This window comes from Choloepus didactylus, chromosome 23, assembly GCF_015220235.1.
Source record: "Choloepus didactylus isolate mChoDid1 chromosome 23, mChoDid1.pri, whole genome shotgun sequence".
Lineage (NCBI taxonomy): Eukaryota > Metazoa > Chordata > Mammalia > Pilosa > Megalonychidae > Choloepus > Choloepus didactylus.
This window is the reverse complement of record NC_051329.1, coordinates 27,180,900-27,202,553: the sequence shown is the minus strand read 5'-3', so window position 1 is coordinate 27,202,553 and position 21,654 is coordinate 27,180,900. Positions and strand designations below refer to the sequence as shown.

At 57.6% G+C, this 21,654-nt stretch overlaps 2 protein-coding genes across 5 annotated transcripts in view; one reads left to right on the top strand and one right to left on the bottom strand.

Moving 5' to 3' along the window:
- ZMAT5 (zinc finger matrin-type 5) overlaps nucleotides 1-11,819 on the top strand; it is a 27,717-nt gene extending 15,898 nt beyond the window's left edge. For all 4 annotated transcript variants that reach the window (XM_037817257.1, XM_037817259.1, XM_037817258.1 and 1 more), the window contains exons 3-6: nucleotides 2,678-2,740; nucleotides 4,131-4,211; nucleotides 5,565-5,676; nucleotides 11,412-11,819. In XM_037817257.1, coding sequence (XP_037673185.1) covers nucleotides 2,678-2,740; nucleotides 4,131-4,211; nucleotides 5,565-5,676; nucleotides 11,412-11,541 — 386 coding nt within the window. In that variant the 3' untranslated portion in view covers nucleotides 11,542-11,819. The remainder of the gene's footprint in view (nucleotides 1-2,677; nucleotides 2,741-4,130; nucleotides 4,212-5,564; nucleotides 5,677-11,411) is intronic.
- On the bottom strand, nucleotides 10,735-21,654 carry CABP7 (calcium binding protein 7). The gene is made up of 5 exons (XM_037817256.1): nucleotides 21,546-21,654; nucleotides 14,851-14,994; nucleotides 13,920-14,032; nucleotides 13,484-13,637; nucleotides 10,735-13,242 (listed from the first exon to the last, which is right to left on the bottom strand). The coding sequence occupies exons 1-5, from the start codon at nucleotides 21,652-21,654 to the stop codon at nucleotides 13,115-13,117; spliced, it is 648 nt and encodes a 215-aa protein (XP_037673184.1). The 3' UTR covers nucleotides 10,735-13,114.

Genomic DNA, 21,654 nt, shown 5'->3' with positions numbered 1-21,654 from the left:
CCCTTTGGACGAATTAAAACTTGGGAGGAAAACGAGCCCAGATGTCCATGTACTTTAAAAGCTTCCCAGTAATAGCTAGAAGTAAATACTTGAAACTATCAAACTCTAACCCAGTAGCCTGGACTTTTGAAGACGATTGTATAACAGTGTAGATTACAAGAGGTGACAGTGTGATTGTGAAAACCTTGTGGATCACACTCCCTTTATCTAGTGTATGGATGGATGAGTAGAAAAATGGGGACAGAACATGAATGAAAAATGGGATGGGGTGGGGGGGGTGATTTGGGTGTTCTTTTTTACTTTTATTTTTTGTTCTTATTCTGATATTTTCTGATATAAAGAAAATGTTCAAAAATAGATTAGGGTGATGAATGGATAACTATATGATGTACTGTGAACAGCTGATTGTACACCATGAATGATTGTATGGTATGTGAATATATCTCAATAAAACTGAATTTAATTGAAAAAAAAAAAAGCTTCCCGGTGATTCTGATGTGTGGCCAGGGTTGAGAACTGCCAGCCGAATGGTGGGCAGCTGGGAACTTTTCTCCTACACTGAGCCACTCAGCCAGGGCCCTTTAACCAGGACCTGGGCTCAGCCCCCTGCCAGTCCCACCCACAGCTCTGCCAGGCCACCCCTGGAGCAAGGCCTCCAAAAACGAGCTTCCAACCCCAAAGGTCCTACCTTTCCACTTAGGTAGCAGCTGCAGAGGGGAGCAGACCACCCCCATGCTTATCCCTTGCTATCCTGCCCTGGAGAAGGGAGGAGTCCCCATCAGTCACCCCAACACCCAGCCACCAGGAGATCGGCAGCTGTGCAGGAAGTAGCAGGGCCTTTAGACTCTCAGGCACTCGGTCCAAACCCCTGGCAGTGCCGCACTTCCTATGTGCCCTTGGGTAGATCATTTTCCCTGTCTGAACCTCCGTTTCCCACTCTGTAAGATGGTGATGTTAGCACCACACAGCAGGCTTGTAAAGAGGAACTGAAATCAGAATTGCTACCATTTGTTGAGCACTCACTATGGAGGTTCTCAATCCTGGCTGCACGTGGCATCACCTGGAAACATGTTCTTGAAGTCTGTCCCAATCACAGAGGCTGATTTAATTATCTTCACTTTCTGGGAGATTCTAATGTGTAGCCAGGGCTGGGAACAACTGCCTACTCTGCCAAGTGCTTTCCACCCATTATCTTATTAAATTTTCAAAGCAGCCCTGCTGGATGGGACTCCTCCTCCCGTTTTATGTACGGGGAACCTGAGACTCAGAGAGATGAAGCAGTGCAGCTTGCCTGCGGTCAAAGAAGCTGGGATTTGAACACAGGTTTACTTGACTCCAACACCCATGGTCTTTGCTCTTTCCCAGTGGCCTCTAGGAAAGGTGGTGAATGGGAAGGTTCCCAGCAAAGGCTTGGGTCAGAAGATACATCCTCTTCCTCTTGCTTTCTCCCCCTGGGGTGGATATAAGGGCCTCTGAGTCAGGACATCATCCTCCAATGTCACACCCACTTACTGTCTTAGTTTGCCACGGCTGCTATGACAAGGACCACACAGTGGGTTGACTTAAACATTGAGAATTTGTTTGGAGGCCAAAAGTCCAAAATCTCGATGTCAGCAGGTCCATGCTTTCTTCCGGAGATGGTAGAGTTCTGGCAATGGCCATCCTCTGTCACATGGTGCTGCCCTCTTGGTCTCCTCCAGAGGCTTTTTCTTACTTCTGGCTTCTGCATCCTCTGGCTTTTTCCTGCTTCTGGTTTCTACTGATCAACTGCATCCAAATTTCCCCTCTTTATAAGGCCTCCGGTAATATGGGTTAAGACCTACCCCAATTTGCTGTTTGGCCACACCTTAACCCATATTTAACATCTTCAAAAGGTCCTATTTACAGTGGGTTCACACCCGTGAAGGAACACAGGTTAAGATTAAGAACATCTTTTGTTGGGGTATATGATTCAATCTACCACAGTTACAAATTATGACTAATTGCCTACAGAAATTTGCTTTGCCTGCAAAGAAGCATACAGAATTTAAAACAATAAATATTTGATGAAAATAAAGATAGGAAAAGTCAAAGGAGACCAGAGCTAAAGTTAAGTCTCCAGAATGATTGCCAGGGAGTCAATCTGGCTCCATGCCCCTACCCCCACCCCCAGCAGCCCAGGGTGGAGGGCCGACGAGAGCAGCGGATCTCAGAGTGGCTGTGGAGTGATACCCAGGCCTTGGGATTTGCTGGTGGGCTTCCTGGGCATCCGAGGGTTTTTGTTTGTTTGTTTTTAGCTTTTTATTTTGAAATAATTATAGATTCATAGAAAGTTGCAAAAACAGTACAGAGAATTCCTCTGGCACCAGGATTCTTCTTTTTTTTCTTAAATCCCCAGGTAATTCCATTGTACAAAGTTGAGACTCTTTGACCTAAACCTGGTTCTTGCCTTTGGCTGGTTCTGGCTGAGGCAGGAGGGGCAGGGTCACCTGAAGCTTGGATTCACGGCTCCACATCCCCACCTGTGCTCATCCATTGCTTACACTCCTCCATGGATGGGGAGATCTTTCCTTTTCTCACAGCCGCTCTCAGTGACAGGAAGCACCTAGGTCCAGCTGAAGCCCTTGTCCCTGTGGCTGCCTCCTCCCATCTCCCTTGGTAGAGTGCATCTGAACCCTGCCCCTCTGTTCTCTTGCAGATGCAGCCGCCATCTTGCTGGATGAACAGAACAAGCGGCCCTGCAGGAAGTTTCTGCTGACAGGTGCAGTGCTCTGATACAGAGCTCTGCTCAGCCTGGGTCCCCCAGGGAACAGCAGCTCCCAGTCTGGCCTACTTAGACTTCTGCAGAGCGTCTTCCCCACCCCTTAGTGCCCCTGGCTTTAGCTGACTTCGTCTCTTCCCAGGGGCTGTGCCTTAGAGTGTCCCAGGGATTGGTCCTCAGCACTTCAGACCTAGAAAGTGATTTTATCGGCTCACCCAGAGAAAGCCAGCTCTGGGATATTGCAAGTAAATCCAGAAGGCACTGAGGGGTGTAACAGACCCGAATGATGGGGTCAGCCTGGGAGCTGGACCTCTTCTGTGCCTGCCCTTCCAGCAGACAGGGTTGGAGACAGTGACAGGTCTGAAGCTGCAGGGAGGTAGGTTCAGAATTAGAACCAAGGATGCTAGGTGTTTGAGTTGACTGATCAGCACTCAGTTAAGAAAGGTACATGCAGTTCAAAAAGATAAAAACCCAAGTAAGCGAAGGAACCAAAGGCAGATGAGAATAAGAGTATGACAAATAAGACGCAGCGAGAAGAGCAATTAGTATCCCCCATGTTTGCTCTTGAGAGCTTGTGTATGCTTTAGGGGTTTGGCCCTGAGTCTCCTAGCATCCAAGGCAAAGAGGAAAAGCACAGACTTTCACATGGTTTGTAAGGGAACTCAGCATTGACAGGAGGGAATGCTTTGAGCTAGGGAAGATGGGTGAACAGCCACGTTCCACTCTGGAGATGGGGCTGCCCGTCAAATGGGCACCAGGCCTGCAGATCAGGGGCATCCCCCAGGCTTCATCTTCATGGGAATATGTCACTGTTAAGTTCCCTGGCTTAGGACACCCCAGTCCTCCAGTTCTTTTGAGACACATTTTAGTCTCCTCAGTTGAGGCCACCCTGGACTTCAGGACTTCCTTGGAGAAGCTGCCATTAAAGCTTTTCTGGGGAGGAGTCCAGCTGCTTTTGCAAGCCCAGTGGAGGAGGCAAGTGGGACAGCAGGTGGAGGAGGACATAGCATGTGCGGTGGCCTGGAGTGGGCGGGGAAGCATAGCTCTTTCGGGGACCCAAACATAGTTCACTGAGGCAGAGGGTGACAAGAGATGATCCTGCGGCCCCATTATGAAAGGCACCAGTCAGGTTTGATCCTCAGGCAATGGGCAGCCACAGAAGGGTCTCGAGCAGAGCGTGTGGATCAGAAAGGTCACCTTGGCTGGGAGGTGTGTGTGTGTGTGGGGGGGGGGTTGGCAGAAAGATACCACTTTTTGGTTCAGGCGTGGGGTTGCTACTCTTTTGGCCCTAAAGTCCTGCCCCTAAATCTCAGACTCTTCACCAGGCTGCTTCTTAGCCCACTGTGGGAGCCCCTCTGAAGTGATGAGTAACTTTATTTTCTCGTTGTAGGCCAATGTGATTTTGGTTCCAACTGCAGATTTTCCCACATGTCAGAGCGGGACCTGCAGGAGCTCAGTATCCAGGTGGAGGGTGCGTCTCAGCAGGGACCCTGGCTGGGTGGTGTGGAGCCAGAGAGTCAGGATCAGGGACCGGGAAACTGCCCTGGGCCTCCTCACCTTCTCTCTTGTGGCCACCATGTTGGGGAGGGCGAGGGCTGTCCAAGGTGAGGCAGGAGCCAGAGCCCCCAGTGTGGGCTGGATGTCAGGACCGCCTGCAGATGCCCTAGGCCTGAATGAAGGAGAACCAGGGTGTTCATGTGAGTTTCCACCTATGACCCCTGCAGAGCTTCATGCCCAGGAACCCTGAGAGGGGCTCCCTCCCTTCTTCAATCAGTCAGCATATATTGAGCATCTCTTCTGCACTTTGGGGGTGAAGGGATTCACCCCCCTGCCTTCAAGATTCTCATAGTAGGTGGCTGTGTGGCTGCAGCCCTGGCACAAGCACAGGGTTTCCAGGAGGAAGCAAGGCCTCGTGGGCCATCCGTCATGGCCTGGCAGCAGTGGCAGCTCTAGCTCTTCAGCTGCTGGTTCTCAGGGAATGGCTGGTGCAAAGTGGGGAGAGTGCAGGCCAGATGATACCTAGTAGAGATGTGGGTGGGGGGCTGAGGAGGCCAGGAGCAGGGGTGTGGTCCCTGCTGGTAGCTCGAGACAGTCCTGGCTCTGCCCTACCCCTGTAACTTTGCCATGTGGCTTAGCCTTTTGGAGGCAATGTCCTGACCTATCAAATGTGACTTCTTATGGAGATGAAGTGAGATGAGGCGTATGCAGGGTTAGCCCAGGGCCTGCACAGATAAGCGTCGGTCCACACATGTGGTTGTTTGCATCTGGCCCAAGGTCCTATCCCAAGAACTGCTCTAAGATTTGGACCCCATCATACTCTCACGCCCGGCTTGTGGGGAATCCATATGTTGCTTAATTTTAATTCAGTGAGTGAAGGTTTCTGTAGGACATTTTGTGAAAAGAAACACCAGGGAAACTGAGGCTCATGATCCTGTCCAGCATCAGAGACTTGGCAGGGTCAAGATTCGATCCCTGTTTTGCCTGTTTCTACAGCCCGGGCAGCCTCCCTGCACCACTGGATTTGGACTGTTCCCCAGTGCCAGGCTCTTTATGCACATTGAACTGTTTTGAACCCCCAAAAGCTTGGCAGACAGCCAATGTTGTCTTGATTTTAGAAGCAGAGAGAGGCCCAGAGGGGTGGGACTGGGCTCTGCAAATGGCCTGAGGAGGTGTTGGCATAATGGGGACAAACCATAGGCTCTGCCCTTAGGAGTGTCTCCAGGACTTCCCTGGAGCCTGCCAACTTCTGCTTCTTTGTGGGAAGGTGGGGTCCAGGCTGGCGTGAGCATGTGCTGACTTGTCTTTGTCTCCCTGTTCCCCACAGAGGAGAGGCGGGCCAGGGAGTGGCCAGTAGAGGCCCTGGACCTCCCCGAGGTCCGTCTGGAGAACTGGCTGGAGAAGAGAACCAAGCGGCTGAGCTCAGCCCCCAGCAGCAGGTACAGGCCCCTGTGGGCCCCCTCCTCTCATGCCCTCTGGGAGCAGGACCCCAGCCAGCCTGCCCTGCCCTGGGGCTGGTGATCATGCCCCACTGCCACCCCCTCCCACCCCCGGGGTTCCCTGAGGATGGGGCCATGTCCAGGGCTTTTGGGTCCCTGTCCCTGGCCAGAGGCTGAGCGTGCCTTTCAAGATGCCTGCTTCCGGGCTTCGGCCCCACCTTTTAGTTGCTCATCCCCTTACTGGAATCTGTGCTGATGGGGGGTGAGGGGAGGAACAATTTGACCTCACATCCCCAAGTCTGTTCCTAGAGGGAGGGGCCTGAGCCATTGGCCCCTGAGCCCCCGAGGGCCAGTTTCACTGTGCACCTGCAACCTCACCTGCTTTGCCCTCTAGGGCCCTGCAGGTAGGCATGATTACCCAGCTGTACAGAAAGGGAAACTGAGTCTCACAGGACAGGTGTGACTTGCTCAAGGGTACACAGCAGGAAGAGGTCTGGGGTGGGGCCAGCACAGCTGCTGCCTGGGCCCAGTGCTTAGGATGCTCAGAAATAGATGAGAAATCCCTTGTCCTCTTGTCCTGGGGAGCATGCTGGGTACGAGGCCCTCAGGCCTGTGCTGTGTGCTGTCCCATGTCCTCTTTAGAGAGGAGGGACACAGTCCACACCCCACATTTGCAGACTGAGGTACGGAGGGGTCAGGGACTTCGAAGGCTGCACAGGGTCAGAGCCAAGATCAGATCCAGGTCTCGTGGGCTCTTCCGCCAGGTCTTGAAGGGGAGAGGGGTGAAGAAGGGGCTAACAGCTATGCTCCTGAGCTGCAGGGGACTTGGTACAAGTGGCCCCACTCCGGGCCTCCTTGCTCTCCCCTCTTGAAGTGGGGACCTGATTATCTCTGGGGTCTGGCCGAGGGAGCCTGTCAGGCAGCCAGCGGGTGAGGCTTCCCCCAGGGCTCTGGCAGGAGGCGACGGGTGTGCTGCTTGCCCTTTCCATGCCCCAGTGAAAAGAAATTAAGATACTTTAAACTTCACTTTGTTTTTTCACTTTTCTTTGGAATCTGTGTCCAGTTTTGTCCACCTTAAAAAAGATGGTACAGACGTGACCAAAATAGTAGAGCATAATGTTCCTTCTGCTGGCCCACTCTGAGAAGTTTTTTTTTTTGGTTCCCTGGGCACCCATCTTGGGACTGGCCGTCATCTGGGGGTCCAGGATCCCAGTTGGTGGCTGCGCCTGTGAGTTCTGGGGCTGCCCTCCGGTAGTGAACCCACCTCAGTGCAACTGCCACCGCTGTGCTGTTCCGAGGGCCTGGCCCACAGGGTCCTCTTTGCACCCAGCCACTTACTAACCGTGTCACCCTAGCCGCTCACCTCCCTGCACCAACCTCCTTGGTGTCCTCTGCTGGGAGTGAGTGACAGAGCCTGGGTGCCTCATGGGGCACAGAGATGGGGTGCTCTGAAGTCCCTGCCCTCAGCATAGACCGTGGGTCCCCATGCTCACGTGCAGGGGTGCCTGTGGCCATGAGACTTGTAGGAGTAGGGAACAAGACGGGGAAACAGAGGCTGAATGACCGGCCCAAGGTCACAGGTGGAGGTGGTGCCCACGTGGTAACTGGGTTTGTTCGAGGCTTACAGTGTATCTGGCACATGGGCCTAGGCATTTTGGGAGATTGGTGTCCCCACTTTGCAGCTGAGGAATCTGAGCCTCTTCAGGGGTTGTGACTACCCCTGCTCAGGGTCTGAACCCCAGGCCACCTCTGTCCCGTGAGCCATGTCCCAGGAACCCTCTCCAGGGATCCTGTCCAGCTGGAGGCTGAAATAGCAGCAGCTGACTTCCAGGATGGCAGTGGCTGTTTCTAGAAAGGAACCTGTCACTGGAGACTGTCCTAGGCTCTGGGGGGTTGGAACCTTGTCCCTCAGACCCCTCTTCCTCTGGTCACTCAATCTGATCACTTCCAGAGGACCTCCTTTCCCAGCAACCATTCATTCCCTGTGCCCATTGACTGTCCACTCACTTCCTGAGGGCTCTGAGCCAAAATGAATTACTCTCTGGGCAGAGCAGACCTGTCCAGCCTTGAGAAAAGGGGTTGTTGGAAGGGAGGTGGCCATTTATTGTTGCTTTTGACATCACTGGCTTGGTCTTTCACAGCCCTTGTGAAAAATGACCCCTGTGGGCTTTGGGCTCTGCTCCCTCATACCTGGCCCCCACCCTGCAGGGTGAGAGGAGGTGGATTCAAGCTCCTGGGCTGCCTCACTCGGTCCCCTGTATCTTCTACCCCAGCCTTGAGTCAGGCCTGCGGGAAGGTAGCAGCTTCTGCTGGGTTGGTGCTCTCACTGCCCTCTACCCCGCAGCTTTCCCAGATGCCACAGCCACCCCCTCCCTTCCTCTGCCCCTTCATTTCAGTTCACATCGTCCCCAACTAGCTGCTAAAACGCAGCCTGGCTCTGCCTTTCCTTGCTCAATCCCTTTCTAAGCTCCGTCCACCTCAGGAGAGCGCCGACTTCCCCCGCAGCCCAGCTCACAGGCCCCGGGGATCTCCCCTCTCAGCCTGTGTCAATCACACTGGAACTTAGCAGCTTCCTAGATTTGTGGCTGTTTCTGAGTTTGGGGAGCCTGTACGTGCTCTTTCCTCTGCCTGCAACTGCCTCCCCACCTCATCCTCCAAGCTTTAGCTAAGATATCGTCCTTCCCAGGAAGGCTCCCCACAGCCCTGGTCATGCTCTAGCCCCTCATTGACTCCTGGGAGGCAGGCTCAGGCCTGGCATGTGCCCAGGATGTTTTGGCTGCATGAATGAGCATTTAGGGGAGCAGGTCCCCAGCCTGGAGGACTGCCATCTGGGTGTTAGTGCTGTGGGCCCCCCAGGATACAGGGCTCACAGGCCTCAGATGGCTACTCCAGGGCAACCCAGACCTGCGGGCTCCAATCCCACATGGCAGATCAGAGCCTCCAAGACAAGCTGGGCCCACTCTCCTAGTTGCTAATGTGGGAAAATGGAGGCTACATGAGGCCCCAGCCAGCAGACTGACCCTGAGCATCTGCCAAGTGCAGGTGAGGGAGGGAGAGGCCAGCCTCAGGCATGCAGACTAATCTCCAGCGAGGCCAGCACTCATCCTTGCTTCCATTGTTGGCTCTTCAGATTGTGGCTTTATCCCTCTTAATCTCCCCCTTTGCACCCCGCTCTGGGCCAGCGCCAGTGTTCCCACCCAGCTGCCTCCCAGAGACACTGTCTCCTGATTAGGACCAGGGCTAGGGAAACGCATAAGAGAGATGCACATGTGAAATGAAATGAAATAAAGTTTCAGTGGCTGAGAAATTTCAAATGGAGTTGAGAGGTCACTCTGGTGGGCCTTCTTATGCACTATATAGATAACCCTTTTTAGGTCTTAATGTATTGGAATAGCTAGAAGTAAACACCTGAAGCTGTCAAACTCCAACCCAGTAGCCTTGACTCTCGAAGACGATTGGATAACAATGTCGCTTACAAGGGGTGACAGTGTGGTTGTTAAAACCTTGTGGATTGCACTCCCTTTATCCAGTGCATGGATGGATGAGTAGAAAAGTGGGACAAAAAACTAAATGAAAAATAGGGTGGGATGATTTGGGTGTTCTTTTTTACTTTTTATTTGTCTTATTCTGATTCTTTCTGGGGTAAGGAAAATGTTCAAAAATAGATTACGGTGATGAATGCACAACTATGTGATGGTACTGTAAACAGTTGATTGTACATCACAGATGATTGTATGATATGTGAATATATTTCAATAAAACTGAATTTAATTTAAAAAACAAAGAGAGAGAGGTGCACAACCTCTGCTCCATGTGGCGGCTGGAAGGTGCGGCTTGCACTCACCCGGGGCCAGGCCATATGTCAGCATCTGTGGGCACACGCAGGGGATGCCCTCCTCCTGTCAGGAGGCCTGGGTGGATGGGTGCTGGGGCTGAGCCCCCGTCCCAGTAGTTGGGTCCCAGCTGCCCAGGAACCTTCTCCATTTTCTAGAGGAAGGGCCTGAGGCTTGGGGGAAGGGGCTCCCCAGGATTACCCTGTCCCTGGGGAAGACCCACTGTCAGCCCCAATCCTGCGGGGAGCCTGGGCTTGGCTGGCAGCCGGGGCCGTCCCTCCCAGCAGCCATGGAGCTCCCCCACTCCCACTCTTCTCAGTAGCTGGTGGAGTTTATGAAATCTCCCGGTGCCATAAATCACGCTGAGCTGCTTTCTGCACTTTTCAGCAGGCAGCAAGCCGCCGAGCAGGGGATTTCCCTGTTCTCTGCCCACAGGAGGCCCTGGAGGCTGTGCCTGGGGCTGCCTGACACCCACTCCGCTGGACAGGCCAGGCCCAGGGAGGGGCAGGCTGGGTCGATGTGGTGAGGCCAACTCCTGGGTCTCCTGACCTCAGAGGTGGTCCAAACCTCTCACAGAGGACGGAGGGCCCTTCCCTTTCTGCAGAGGGCTGGCACTGGGCCCCGAGCTGGCCAGGAACTGCCAGGGGCTCAACTCAATGAAGGCTGGGCCTGGGGGATGGGGGTGCTGCCGGAGCAGGAGCGTGTTTGTGGTGGGGGGCAGGGGGTAACAACTAGAGCCGCCATCTGGGTTGCATTCCAGCCCCCCACCCCTCCCCCTGTGTCACTGGACATGTGACTGACTCCTTGCACCACAATTGCCTCATCTGTAAAATGGGCTCATGTAACGATTCTTAAGGACTCTCTAGGCCATGGTGTTGGGCCTAGAGAAGCGCCTGATCAGTGGGGGCTCCAGCATTGCAGCTGGTCACTCAGCCCACATTCCTTGGGTGGCCTCCTTGTGCCAGGCCTGGCTCTGGGTCTACCCCGTGGAAGCTCCAGTCCAGGGGACAGATGAGCTTCTCAGTGAGTGTGGCCTGGGAGGGGGCCCTGCAGCCCTGGGGGACGCCTGCAATCGAAGTGGCCTAGTCTGCCTCTGCACCACACTGGGGCTCGGTCGGCTTCGTTAGGACAGGGTGGCCCCTGGCTGGGGAGAGGATGCCCAACGAAGGGGAGGCTTCAAATGGGCTCTGAGTCCCCAGGAAGCTGGCTGGGGGTGGGGGGGACCTTCAGTGGGAGGAGTGGCATGAGAAATGAGGCTTAAAAAAAAAATTTTAGACTTTTTTTTTTTCTGATTCCAAAGGCTTGCGTGCTTGTAAAACTTTCGAAAAGTATAAAGAAGTAGAAAATCACCCGTCATTGCACCGCTCGGATAGAACCACTGTTAACATTTTGCTGTGTCTTCCAGGTTTTTTTTTTTATGCATTTATATATGTTATATATCTTTAAACAAAAATAGTATCATGCTATATACATTATTTTATAAGCTGCTTTTTCTCCCTACTCACATCATGACATCTGTCCTTGTCAGTGCATATAAGTCTGCCATAATTTTTATGCAGGCTGCATAGCATTCTCTGCTGTGGACGTGCATAATGTATTCAATCAATCCCCCACAGGTGGATACTTAGGTTATTTCCATATTTTTGCTGCCATTTTTGTAGCTGAATCTCTGGCTACACCCCCGGCTCTTTCCTTGGGCCCAGTTCCTAGAGGTGAGGTCGCTGGCGCAAAGGGTCTGCATGTTTTCAAGGCTCTGCCTTCCAGAAAAGTCGTGTAGGAGGCTGACCCTCCTCGTAGCTGGGGCGGGTTGGGGGTGGGCAGGGGTGACGGGGGCAACTGCCCCCAGCCTGGGCCTGGGCTGTGTCCCATTAATTCTCTGCCCTTCTCTGTCCTCCTCTTTAGGACTGAACCTGTCAGATCTGCTGTATTCCAGTATCCTGTGGGCTGGCCACCCATCCAGGAGCTGCCCCCATCCCTGAGGGCACCCCCACCTGAGGGGTGGCCCCTGCAGCCCAGCGTGCAGTGGGGCTGAGCGCTTTGCCCCTGCCTGACCCCCGGTGATTGGCTGCCTCATTGGTCACAATGAAGACAAGGCTTGAACTAGGGAGGTCGTGTCCTGTGGAGCCTCTGAAACTGTCGGACTTGGCCTGGCGTCACTGAGGCCCAGGGTCCCCACCCCAGACCCAGCTCTGCACCAGGCAGCTCCACTCTCACTCCCCTCTGCCCTTCCTCCTTTATGGGACACCTTGAGAGGACGTGCGAGAAGCACTCCATGAACTTCTGGGTGTTCATAAACAAAGTCTGTCTGCACCCATGGCTCTGGCTGCACTTCCCCCGGCCCCACACTCTTGGGGTAGGCAGGATGGGATGATGAGATCCTCTCCAGGCCAATCCCTGCTTGCTGCCCTTCCCCCTCGGGGGCTGGCAGAGGTCAGACCACACAGAGGAGTGGCTCCAGGCCCGGAGAGAAGCGCTCCAGGGCTAACTAGCCCCCCATCTCTGCCAGTACTGGGCTGGTACCCCAGTATGTGGGACAGTACGACTGGGGCAGGGACATGAACTGGACCCTCAGCCTTGAGGATACTGATAGGTAGGGGGACCCAGGAGGACAAGCCCTGGATTTGGGGAGCCTGTCTGAGCTTCCTAGGGTGGCACGGGGACCCTCCCAAGGCCTGACCCGGAGGAGCCTGCTGGCCGATGGGCAGATCCCACAGGCCTCCCCAGCTGCTTGGAGTCTCCAAGCCCCAGCTCTGCTTCTGTCCTTAGTGCACTACAGTTCTAGGTCCTGTGCTGGAGGGTAGTGGGAGGACGGGGCCCTCACGTCCCTGGGCCTCTGGTGGGGGGACAGGCCCGGAAGGTGGGGGCTATAAGGCCACCTTGGATGCCCCATCCTCCACAACCTTCTGCCCTTCCTAAAAATCCCTGTTGAGGGGAGAACGGAGGCCAACTCTCGGGGCTCCTCATCTGTAAAATGGGCTGACTCTGGCCCCAGCCAGTGCGAGAAAGAGGAGGGCTGGGCTTGGGGCCAAGGAAGGTCCAGGAAGGACCCAGCCAGGAAGCTAGGAGCCTCCTCAGGCCATGCCAGGCAGCAGGGCCCCGGAGATCCCGGCCTTATGCCCCACCTCAGAAGGAGATCTCCTATCCCCACCTCCTCCACCCTGCCCACGGTCCTGAACAAACCTCAGGGATTAGGGTTGGGGTTGGCTGTGTGGCAGCCTTGGGCAGGGTCCCCCTCCCACCCAGGAGTCACAGCAGTGGGGCTGGGCTCCTGGGGGCTCCTGTACAAATTCCTCCTTAATTTTCCAGGAGCCCCTGGACAGCAGGAAGAGTTAGTGCTACATACAGGCCGGGTGGGGGCAGGGACAGACAAGGGGTGCAGGCAGAGCTGGGCCTGGGGGCCATCCTCAGAGCCACCCTCCACAGCGAGGCCACGGCCCCATGCAAGGCCCGTGGGCGGGTGGTCACCAGGCGTCCAGGCCCCGAGGGTCCACGCCAATGGAGACCCAGGGAGCCGTCTGGGGGCGAGGGGGCTGCAGGCAGCGGTGGGTGGGGGGGTGGGCGCTCTGCACCCCCCCCACGCACCGAACAGGCACCCCCGGCGGCGTCTACTTCATGCCGCTGCGCAGCACCTGGTTGGCCGCGATGAGCATGACGCTGATGATGAAGGCAATGGCGAAGGCGCAGATGAGGCTCTTGCGCACGCACGTCTGGCGGATCTGCTGGTTGGAGCACGCTGTAGCCGCCAGGGAGCACCAGGGAGCGGGAGAGACAGAGGGGACAGCAAACCAGTGGACTCAAGAGCCACCTGCCCTCTGCACAGACCCGGGGTGGGGGTGGGGGCTCATCCCATGGGGCACGTGGGGACCCCGAGGCTCGGGGCAGGCAGGGCATCCCCAGCACCCTCCCCACTCAGGCAGTTGAGCTTCCTCCCTCCCCCACCCATCACTATGGGGCCCCAGGGCTCGGTCACTCACTCTCCACGTCCACGGGGCACTCCTCGGTTGTGCCCAGGTGGCTCTCCTCTTCCGTCATGATGATGTTCTCAATGTCCTTCATAGACAGGTGCTCACAGAAGGTGTCGTAGAGCAGCCGCTTCAGCTCATCCACCGTCAGCTTCTGCATGTCACACTTGGGTGGGGGGAGACACGATGCTCTGGCCAGTGCCGCAGTCATAGCCCCCACCCCACCCCCCATACAACCCCAGTGACAGGCCTCTGAATCCCGGAGGTCTGTGACCCATTTGTTCCATTCCGCCCCCCACCCGGAGTCCTCAGCCCCCTGGGAAGCAAGATGCCCAGTGGACAGAGGTCCAGAGTGGTTGTCCCCCCTTACAGTGTGGGCCTGGCCATTTGCTGGCCCCAGTTCAGCTCTCCACAGTGCACAGCCCCGGTAGAACCAGCCAGGGCGTACCTTCCAGAAGACGGTGTCAAAGTCGGTGCCATGGAACTTCTCTGGGATCCCGGAGGTGGAGAGCTTGGGTCCCAGGAGGGTCACGAACTCCTCAAAGTCCACTTGGCCATCGCCTAGAGCAGGCACAGAGTGATGAGCAGGTCAGGCCGCAGACAGCCGGGGGCCCCGAGGAGCTGGCATAGAGGCCTGGCCACCTTGGGTGCACTGTGGGACCTTGGGCACGTCCCTTCTCTGAGCCTTGAGTCAACAATTTTCAATCCCCTAACATGTACCAGGCTCTGGGCTGACCCTGAAGACACCCAGTGGGTATGCAGCCCCACCAGGAGGGTGAAGGTGAAACGCAGCAGGCAAGCCCTAAACGGGGCTGGCACATTTCACCCAGTACCTGGGGTGGGTGTGCAGCCTGAAGCCGCCCCATGGCACAGACAGGGAATGATGCTCAGGGGGCAAAACAATCTGCCCAGGTCTCTGCCTGCCCTCTGGCTGGAGAGGAGGAGGGGATGGGGGGAGGCCACGATGAGGGGAAGGGGAGGGAATCTGGCACGACTGAACATTCTTATGAATTTTTCCTCAATAAAAAATGCCAGGAGGCAAATACAACTAATAATTGTTTCATTTGGAGTGGTGAGAATTAGGGCATTTCAGCCTTCTTTCTACTTTTCTGTACTTTTAGTTTCTCAGAATAAAGAGCAAGAAGGGTAGCATGGCCGACCCTTGGGAGTGGCTGGGATAGTCACATTCTCTGGGTCCTCCATTCTTCAGGCTCAGAAATGGGGCCAGGCCTGGGGTGGACTCTCGGGGGGCTGAGAGTGGGGCGGGGAGCAAGAGGCCCAGGGTAGGCACAGCCGGCATAAGAGGCTGATGCCCACTGGCTCAGGCCCCAGGTGTCGGGTGAGGAAACTGAGGCAGGGGTGGCGCTGGTTGGGCTCACCGTCCATGTCCAGCCGCTGGATAATGACCTCCAGCTCCACCTCGTTGGGCATGTAGCCGAGGGAGCGCATGGCCGTGCCGAGCTCCTGCTTAGAGATGAAACCATTGCCGTCGCGGTCAAACACCTTGAAGGCCTCACGGATCTCTGTAGGGAGAGCAGAGCAGGCTGGGACCTTACGCCAGTCCCCGACATTCCCAGACCCCTCAGGATCCCCGAACACGGCATGGCATTGAGAAGCCAGCCCCGAGCCTGGCTATCTGGCCAAGGACCACCGTGGGTGGCCCCAGAGTCCAGCCTTGAGGCTGCCTTCCAGAACCTCAGGTGTGCCCCAGCCCAGGCCAGCGAGGGGTCTCCAGGCCTGCTCACAGCAACTCCATGTGACGGGCACCATGGATCCTGCTGTGCCAGGAGGCCACTGGGGCTTGCCCAGCCCTGGGCCATGAGCTGCCAGGAGGCTTTCCTACCCACCCCCTGCTCCCCACCAACACTCCCCCCTCACCCCCATCCTGCTGTGCTTCCTCCTGGGGGCTCAGCTCCTTTGCACCAGCCAACACTCCGCTGATGGCGGCCATGGGAGGCAGCAGTGGTTCCAAGCTAACAGGCTGACAGCTTAGCAGAGACTGCCTCTCAGAGCCAAAGGTTTCAGGGAACCCAGAGGTAGCTGGTGGATCCCACCAGGCCCTAGGCCGGCTTGGAGGTGTAGAGTTGCTCTCTGTTGTATGGAGGGGAAAACTGAGGCCCGAGGACCTAATGCCTGCCTCAGTCTTACTCACAGTAAAGTCGGGGTGACCAGGGTTTTCTTTACCAAGTCTGCAGGGAACTGTGGGGATTAACTAACCTCTCACCTCGGACCTTTGCTCTACCTCTGATTCTCAGGTCTGCTGACGCTTGACGATTACTCAGCCCCAGCAGGGTCCTGAAAGGCATTTTTCCTTCCCAGAGGTGCCACCATGCTCTTCCCAGCAGAGATGGTGCCAGTGAGGGGCCCAGCTGAAGCCTCCAATCAGAGCCTCTGGAAGCTCCCTGCTGCCCAAATCCCAATCCACCCACGGCCCCCCTGCTCCTGCCCCCTGGGAGTCCGCTGGTTCACTTGCCAGCCTCCTGGCCTTAGCCTAAGCTGTTCCCCTGGGTGGGATTTCGGCAGACAGAGGCAAATGCACACCTGTGTGTTTGGAAGTACATACAGGTGAGACGGCCCATGCTGCAGATGGGGAGACCGAGGCTCAAAGAGACTCGGTGGCCAGCCCAGGATCAGCATGGGGTCAGGGCTGTCCCTAGTGGGAACAGGAGTTAGGGGTCCGCGCACCGCTGATACTGCTTGTGAGATCCTGTGCACTGGGATCGTCCCGATTTCAGGGGCCAGAGTAGTCCAGCCCCATCCCACTGTCCCCCCAGAGACCAGAGGGGTGGGCAGGCCTCACATCCAGCTCTTGCCACCTGGTGTCCACATCCCAGGCCTGGAAGTCAGAAAGGCCGATGTACAGGCCAAGACAGTGCTGCATCTGTGTTGCCTGGGTCCCCCAGCCCCTCTGACTCTGAATCGTTCCTCGCCCCCTGTCCCCATTCCCGGCAGGGCCTGAGAATCTGGGATGCGGCTGGGCTGGGAGACCTGAGCCAGTCAGGGGTTTTTGCAAATGCTGCACTCTGACAACTCCAGGCTAACTCCCACTGAGAGCTTTCCTGAGCTGCCAAGTAGGTAATGAGCTCACCATCACCAGAGGTGTGCGAGCAGAAGCCTGGCACCATGGAGGCTACTGAGGGGATCCAGTCATCTGGGAGTCTCTGGGTACAGACGGAGGCAACTGGGCACAACCTTGTGCCCTCTACATGTAGGTTTCTGGCTGGTGCTATTGCCCCCACTCCCACCATGGTCTGGACCAGCCAGATTTGCTCCAAACCACTTTGGGTGTCCTGAACCCCATCCTCACACTGACGGCATCGGGGCCAGGTCGGGCTTGTTCATGGCTGTGTCCCTGTTACATGGAACAGTGCCCATCATCCAAACACAAACATTTGCTGAATGAATGATTTTGTGCATGGATGTACGAATGACTTGGGAGCCCCATGCATTTGGAACACAGAAAAAAGAGCTGAGCGGAGTTCAGGCACCACTGTCTACTGTACGAGGCCATCACTCAGAGCCCATTGACTCTTAGTTTACCAACAGTCCTAGTAAAGACGTGCATTAGCTTTCCGTCCTTTTGTCCTCTTGTCCTGCCCCCAAGGACCCGGCTCCCACCTATCCCATGTTCCACCCACAGAAGAAGGAAATCAAGCTGAGGGTGGGGGTGAGGGAACCATCCTCAGACCCCAGGGCCAGGGGCTGGTTTCGGGAAGTGGGACTCAGGATCAGGCACCCAACAGCTTGGGATCCTCAGTTTCCTCCTCTGTAGAGGCCTATTTGGGGGGGGTGGCAAAGCTCTGGACCCACAGTGGGGACTGCAGCGGGAGACAGGCCACTCCTCTGCCATGGGCCGGGGTCTGAGCTGTCCCTCCCACCCTGACAGGGCACTGGTCTGACTCCCAAAGCCCAGGGTTTCTTCACCAGGAGCCCTTGACCCGCTTCCCCAAGGAAATGCACTGGGCCAGAGGGGAGGCCGTGGAGTGGATGAGCATCTCGGGGAGCGTGGGCAGGTGACAGGCCCTGAGGCAGCCCTGTCTGTCATCTCAGGCCTGGCTACCACCTCCATTTCTGAACGTCCCTTCAATCACCACTCCTGAGTCCTGCCCACCCAAGGAAGTCAAGTTCAAGTGGCACCTTCTCAGGCGGGAAGGCAGCTCTAAGTCCCAGGGACCCAGGTTCAAATCCCAGCTCTCCTCCATCTCGGCTCGGTGACCTTGGGCAGGTGTTTGCTCATCACCTGTACAATGGGGCCACTGGGATGAAAAACCAGGAAAATAAAGCAGGCCTGACTCAGAGCAGGATGCTGCAAATCACGACGTTGCAGATGGCAGAGCCGGAAGGAGAGGGAGGACTGCATGGACTCGGGACGCCAGGCCGTCCTCGTTGGCGCTCGGGGCTGGAGCTGGGACTGGGAGGCCTGGGCTGGGATTTGGGCTCTGGCTGCTCAGCAGCCAAGCGACCCGGGCAAGGCACTGCCCTCTACCAGCCTCGGGTGCCTCATCCGTGAAATGGGGACGTGGCTCCTGCCCGTGGCCGAGGCCCAGCCTCTGGCAGGGGATCCCTGAGACAGGGTGGGCGTCATGACCTCACTGTCACTGTGCCATCAACACATCACCACTGGGTCCTTTCCCCAAAGGCCTTGCTCCATCCGCACCCCATCAGCCCAGGAGCAGACTGGCAGGGCCACCAGATACGCAGGCCAATGCTGCCACCACCTGCAAATCCAGCCTCACACCCCCAAACCCCTACCTGACCAGAGAGGGGAGGTACCGGCTGGAGGACACCCAGCAGGGGGAGGGAAGTGTCTGTCCTCTGCAGCAGCCGCTGCTCTCCGCGGCGTTGGCCCCGCGCCCCACCACTCTGGCCTCACTGGGTGCATGGCCTGGCACAGAGGCGGCCACTGGGAGAGCCGGGATTAGAGGAAAGGGGTTCTCCTCCCACCCCGCCACCCTGCTCCTGTTTGGCCACTCTCAACCCAAGTTCCACTGGCAGACTGAGCAGGCCAAGTGCCCGCCCCAGAGCCCTGCCCTGGAATGGCTGCCTGTCTGTCTGTCTCTCCCATGCACCCCTTTCCAATCTCTCTGGCTTTTCAGCAACCCCATACCAATGCCACTGGGACCAGACTCATCGGGGGTCTCTCCCTGCTCCCGAAGCCCCTGGGGATCTCTGCTGTGTGCGTACATTGGGGAGAAGGTGTGACTCGGCTGTGTTGGGGGATGTGGAGAGAATCCACTCCCTTGCTGGGACAGGTGGGACCCAGGCCAGCTCTGCCGGCCATGTCCCTACCCTGCCAATGCCATCCACGGTTTTCAGGGCCACAGGACCCCAAGTGCCTCCATCTGACCTTCAAGTCCCTTTTTACCCAGCCTGCCCTTCCATTCCGGCCTCCTACACACCCCGCATCCCTGCCTTGCGGGCCTGCACAGTCCCTCCCCCTGCAGGTGCCCCCTCCCCAATCTCCCCTGCTGTCTGTGCCCCCGATTCCCCACTGAGTGCCAGGTTCCATGCTTGGCACTTCCACCCCTCCTGTCACCAACGCTGGAGAGGGGCACTGCCACCCTCTCCGCTCTTTTACAGATGGGGAAACCGAGGCTCAGAGACGCAAGTGATCACCCAGCATCACTCCATGAGTTGTGGACACAGACTTGAACTCAGCGTTGCCTGGCTGGGAAGCCCTCATCTTAAGGGCCCCCCACCCCCGCTCTCCACCTCCCTTCCTAGTCCTCCTCGCACTCCCTTGAGCTGGCCGCCCCCTGGATTTCTGCGGCATGTATCATCTGCACCATTTCATCCCAAGCTGCCTCTTCTTGGCACGTATGGCCCGGCTCCCCCACCTTTGGGTGCCCTCCTACCAAAGGGCCTGGGTCTTCCCTGGATAGGAGCTCAAAGGAGCCACTGGGGATGTGCAGGGAGCAGATCCTCATGGGGGGGATCTGTGCCAGGGCTGGTTACCCTCTCCACCCAGCCCTGGTGTTCAAGGACCACAGCAGGGGGGCTCGAGGCCTGCAGAGGCTCAGTCTCCTGGGAGAAGGGCTTTCAGGGTACCTTCAGCCAAGAAGGGGGTTGGGTTGTGGAGGACTTCTTGCCCTCATCGTAGTGGCCTGGGGACCAAAAGGGCTGGGGGACAGCCTGACATCTGTCTGTCTACCTGATGAATCCCAGCTGCCCATCCCCGGGAGGACACTGCCCTTCAGATGCCCCCTGCACCAGGGCCCCCCTGCTCCCCAGGCCTCGGGAGAAGGGGATGGGAGAGAAGCATGGACGCGTTTGGGTTGGCTGGTGACTAACGCCACTGGGCTCCTGCCAACGTGTCCACCAGGCTGCCTCCTCGCCCCTGCACAGCCTGTCCTGTGCCCCAGTCACCCCTGCATCCCAGCCTCCTCGCAGCTTCTCCCCTTCCTCGGGATCTGCACCCCAGCTGCAGGGTGGGGAGAAGAGGGACCCAGCAAGGTCTGGATCAGGGGTGCCAGGGTCATGGTGGGGGAGCCTGGAAGCAAGGGGAGGAAACGAAATGGCATCTGCCCAGGGCACAGAGGGACATAGGGCTGTAGTGTCCCCTGCCCGAGAGCCTATGGAGGGAGAAACTGGCAGGAGGTTTGGGGGTGGCCCAGAGTGGAAGGGGACAAAGATGGGGAAGAGATAGCCTATGTTCCATCCCCTGCCCTCTCACCCCCGCATCGTAGTCCCTCCTTTTCCCGGGACCTCAAGGGCTAGGCTCCAGGCCAGAGAGGACAGGGACTGTGGGCTTTGGGGGTGAGCGGCGACGCCAGGTCAGGTGCACTGGCATCCCTTGTCCACCCATATCCACCCTGCTTCAGAGCCTTCTCCATGGCTCTCCAGGCACCGAGGGGGGGCTTTGTAAGGAGCAGGTGGCTCCTGGCCTGTGGTGCAGTGAGGTGAGGCTGTCTGCTTTATCATCCCCCCACTCTGACTCCCCTAAGATCTGCCCCCACCCTGGCTCAGGGATGAGCAAGGACCTCCCTCCACGGCATCCCCCAGTGCTCCCACCATCATCCCTGACTGCACTGGTGTCTCAGCTGCACGCCCCACAGTGGCCCTGATAAACCCCGGGGGTCTCAGAGACCCCTGGGCCCCAGGTACCCAGGGGAGATCACTGCCCCTCCCCCAACAACAGACAAGCAGAGGGCTGGGACTCCTATCAGCCCAGAGACCCCTCCCCTAATCCACTCCATATGGGGACCCAGGAAGTCTGGGGGGTGGGGAGAAGATGCCTGAGCACCCCACCCCCAGCCCAGCATGTTAAGAGGTCCACAGGCCCCAGGGGTCTCCCTGCTTCTCAGAACTCCTCTAGCCAGGGACCCCAGTCCCTGCCCTTTGCTCTAAAAGCTCCCAGCGGCCCCCATTCACCGTAGACAGGGAGGGATAAGGGGTGGTTTGGGTTCTGGTCTCTCTGTCTTTCCCTTCCAGGCTTGGCTATCGCGACTGAGCAGCTCAATCCGGCCACTTGTTGTCGCCACAGCCTCCCGGGCCGCCTTCCTGGAGCTCAGGGCTGAGGGGTCCCCGCAAGGCTGCAGGGAAGGGGCTGCTCCAGCCGCAGGAGGGGGGCTAGGGGATGGCCCCGCAGCGGGCAATAGCAGGACAGTCGCCCTCTCCCCTTCCCTGGCGGCCCGAGCAGATTGGATTTCTAAAGCGACACGAGCGGAATGTCAATGCGAGCGCAGAGCCGCGGAGCGGACGCCGCGGAGGGGATCAGGACGCGGGTGCTCCGGCCGGGGTGGCGCGGCGGGCGCAGCTCCGACCCCCATCCCGGCTCGCGGCGCTGCCGCACCGTCACCGCGGACTGCGCGGCCCCGTGACCCTGCTGCGGGGCCCGGCAAGTTTCCGCAGCGCGGGGGGCACGCGGGCCGGGGTTGCGCCCGCCCCTCCGTCTCTGCGCCCCACTCCACGGCGCCCGGGGGTGCGGGAAGATCCTGCTCCACGCCCAGCTGCTCTCCGGGGCGCCCACCTGACAGCCGGCACCTGAGGCCAGCCCCCCGCGCCCCTATCCGCGCTTCACCTGGGCGCACAGGTAGGAGGGCCGGCGGGCGGGGGATCCCGGCGGGGCACTCACCCTCCAGCTCGTCCTCAGGGATGTCCACGGGGCGCTGCTCCGATAGCAGGTTGGGCACGGTGTAGATGCCCCGGTACATCAACGCCGCCGTCACCGGGTGGAACGGCAT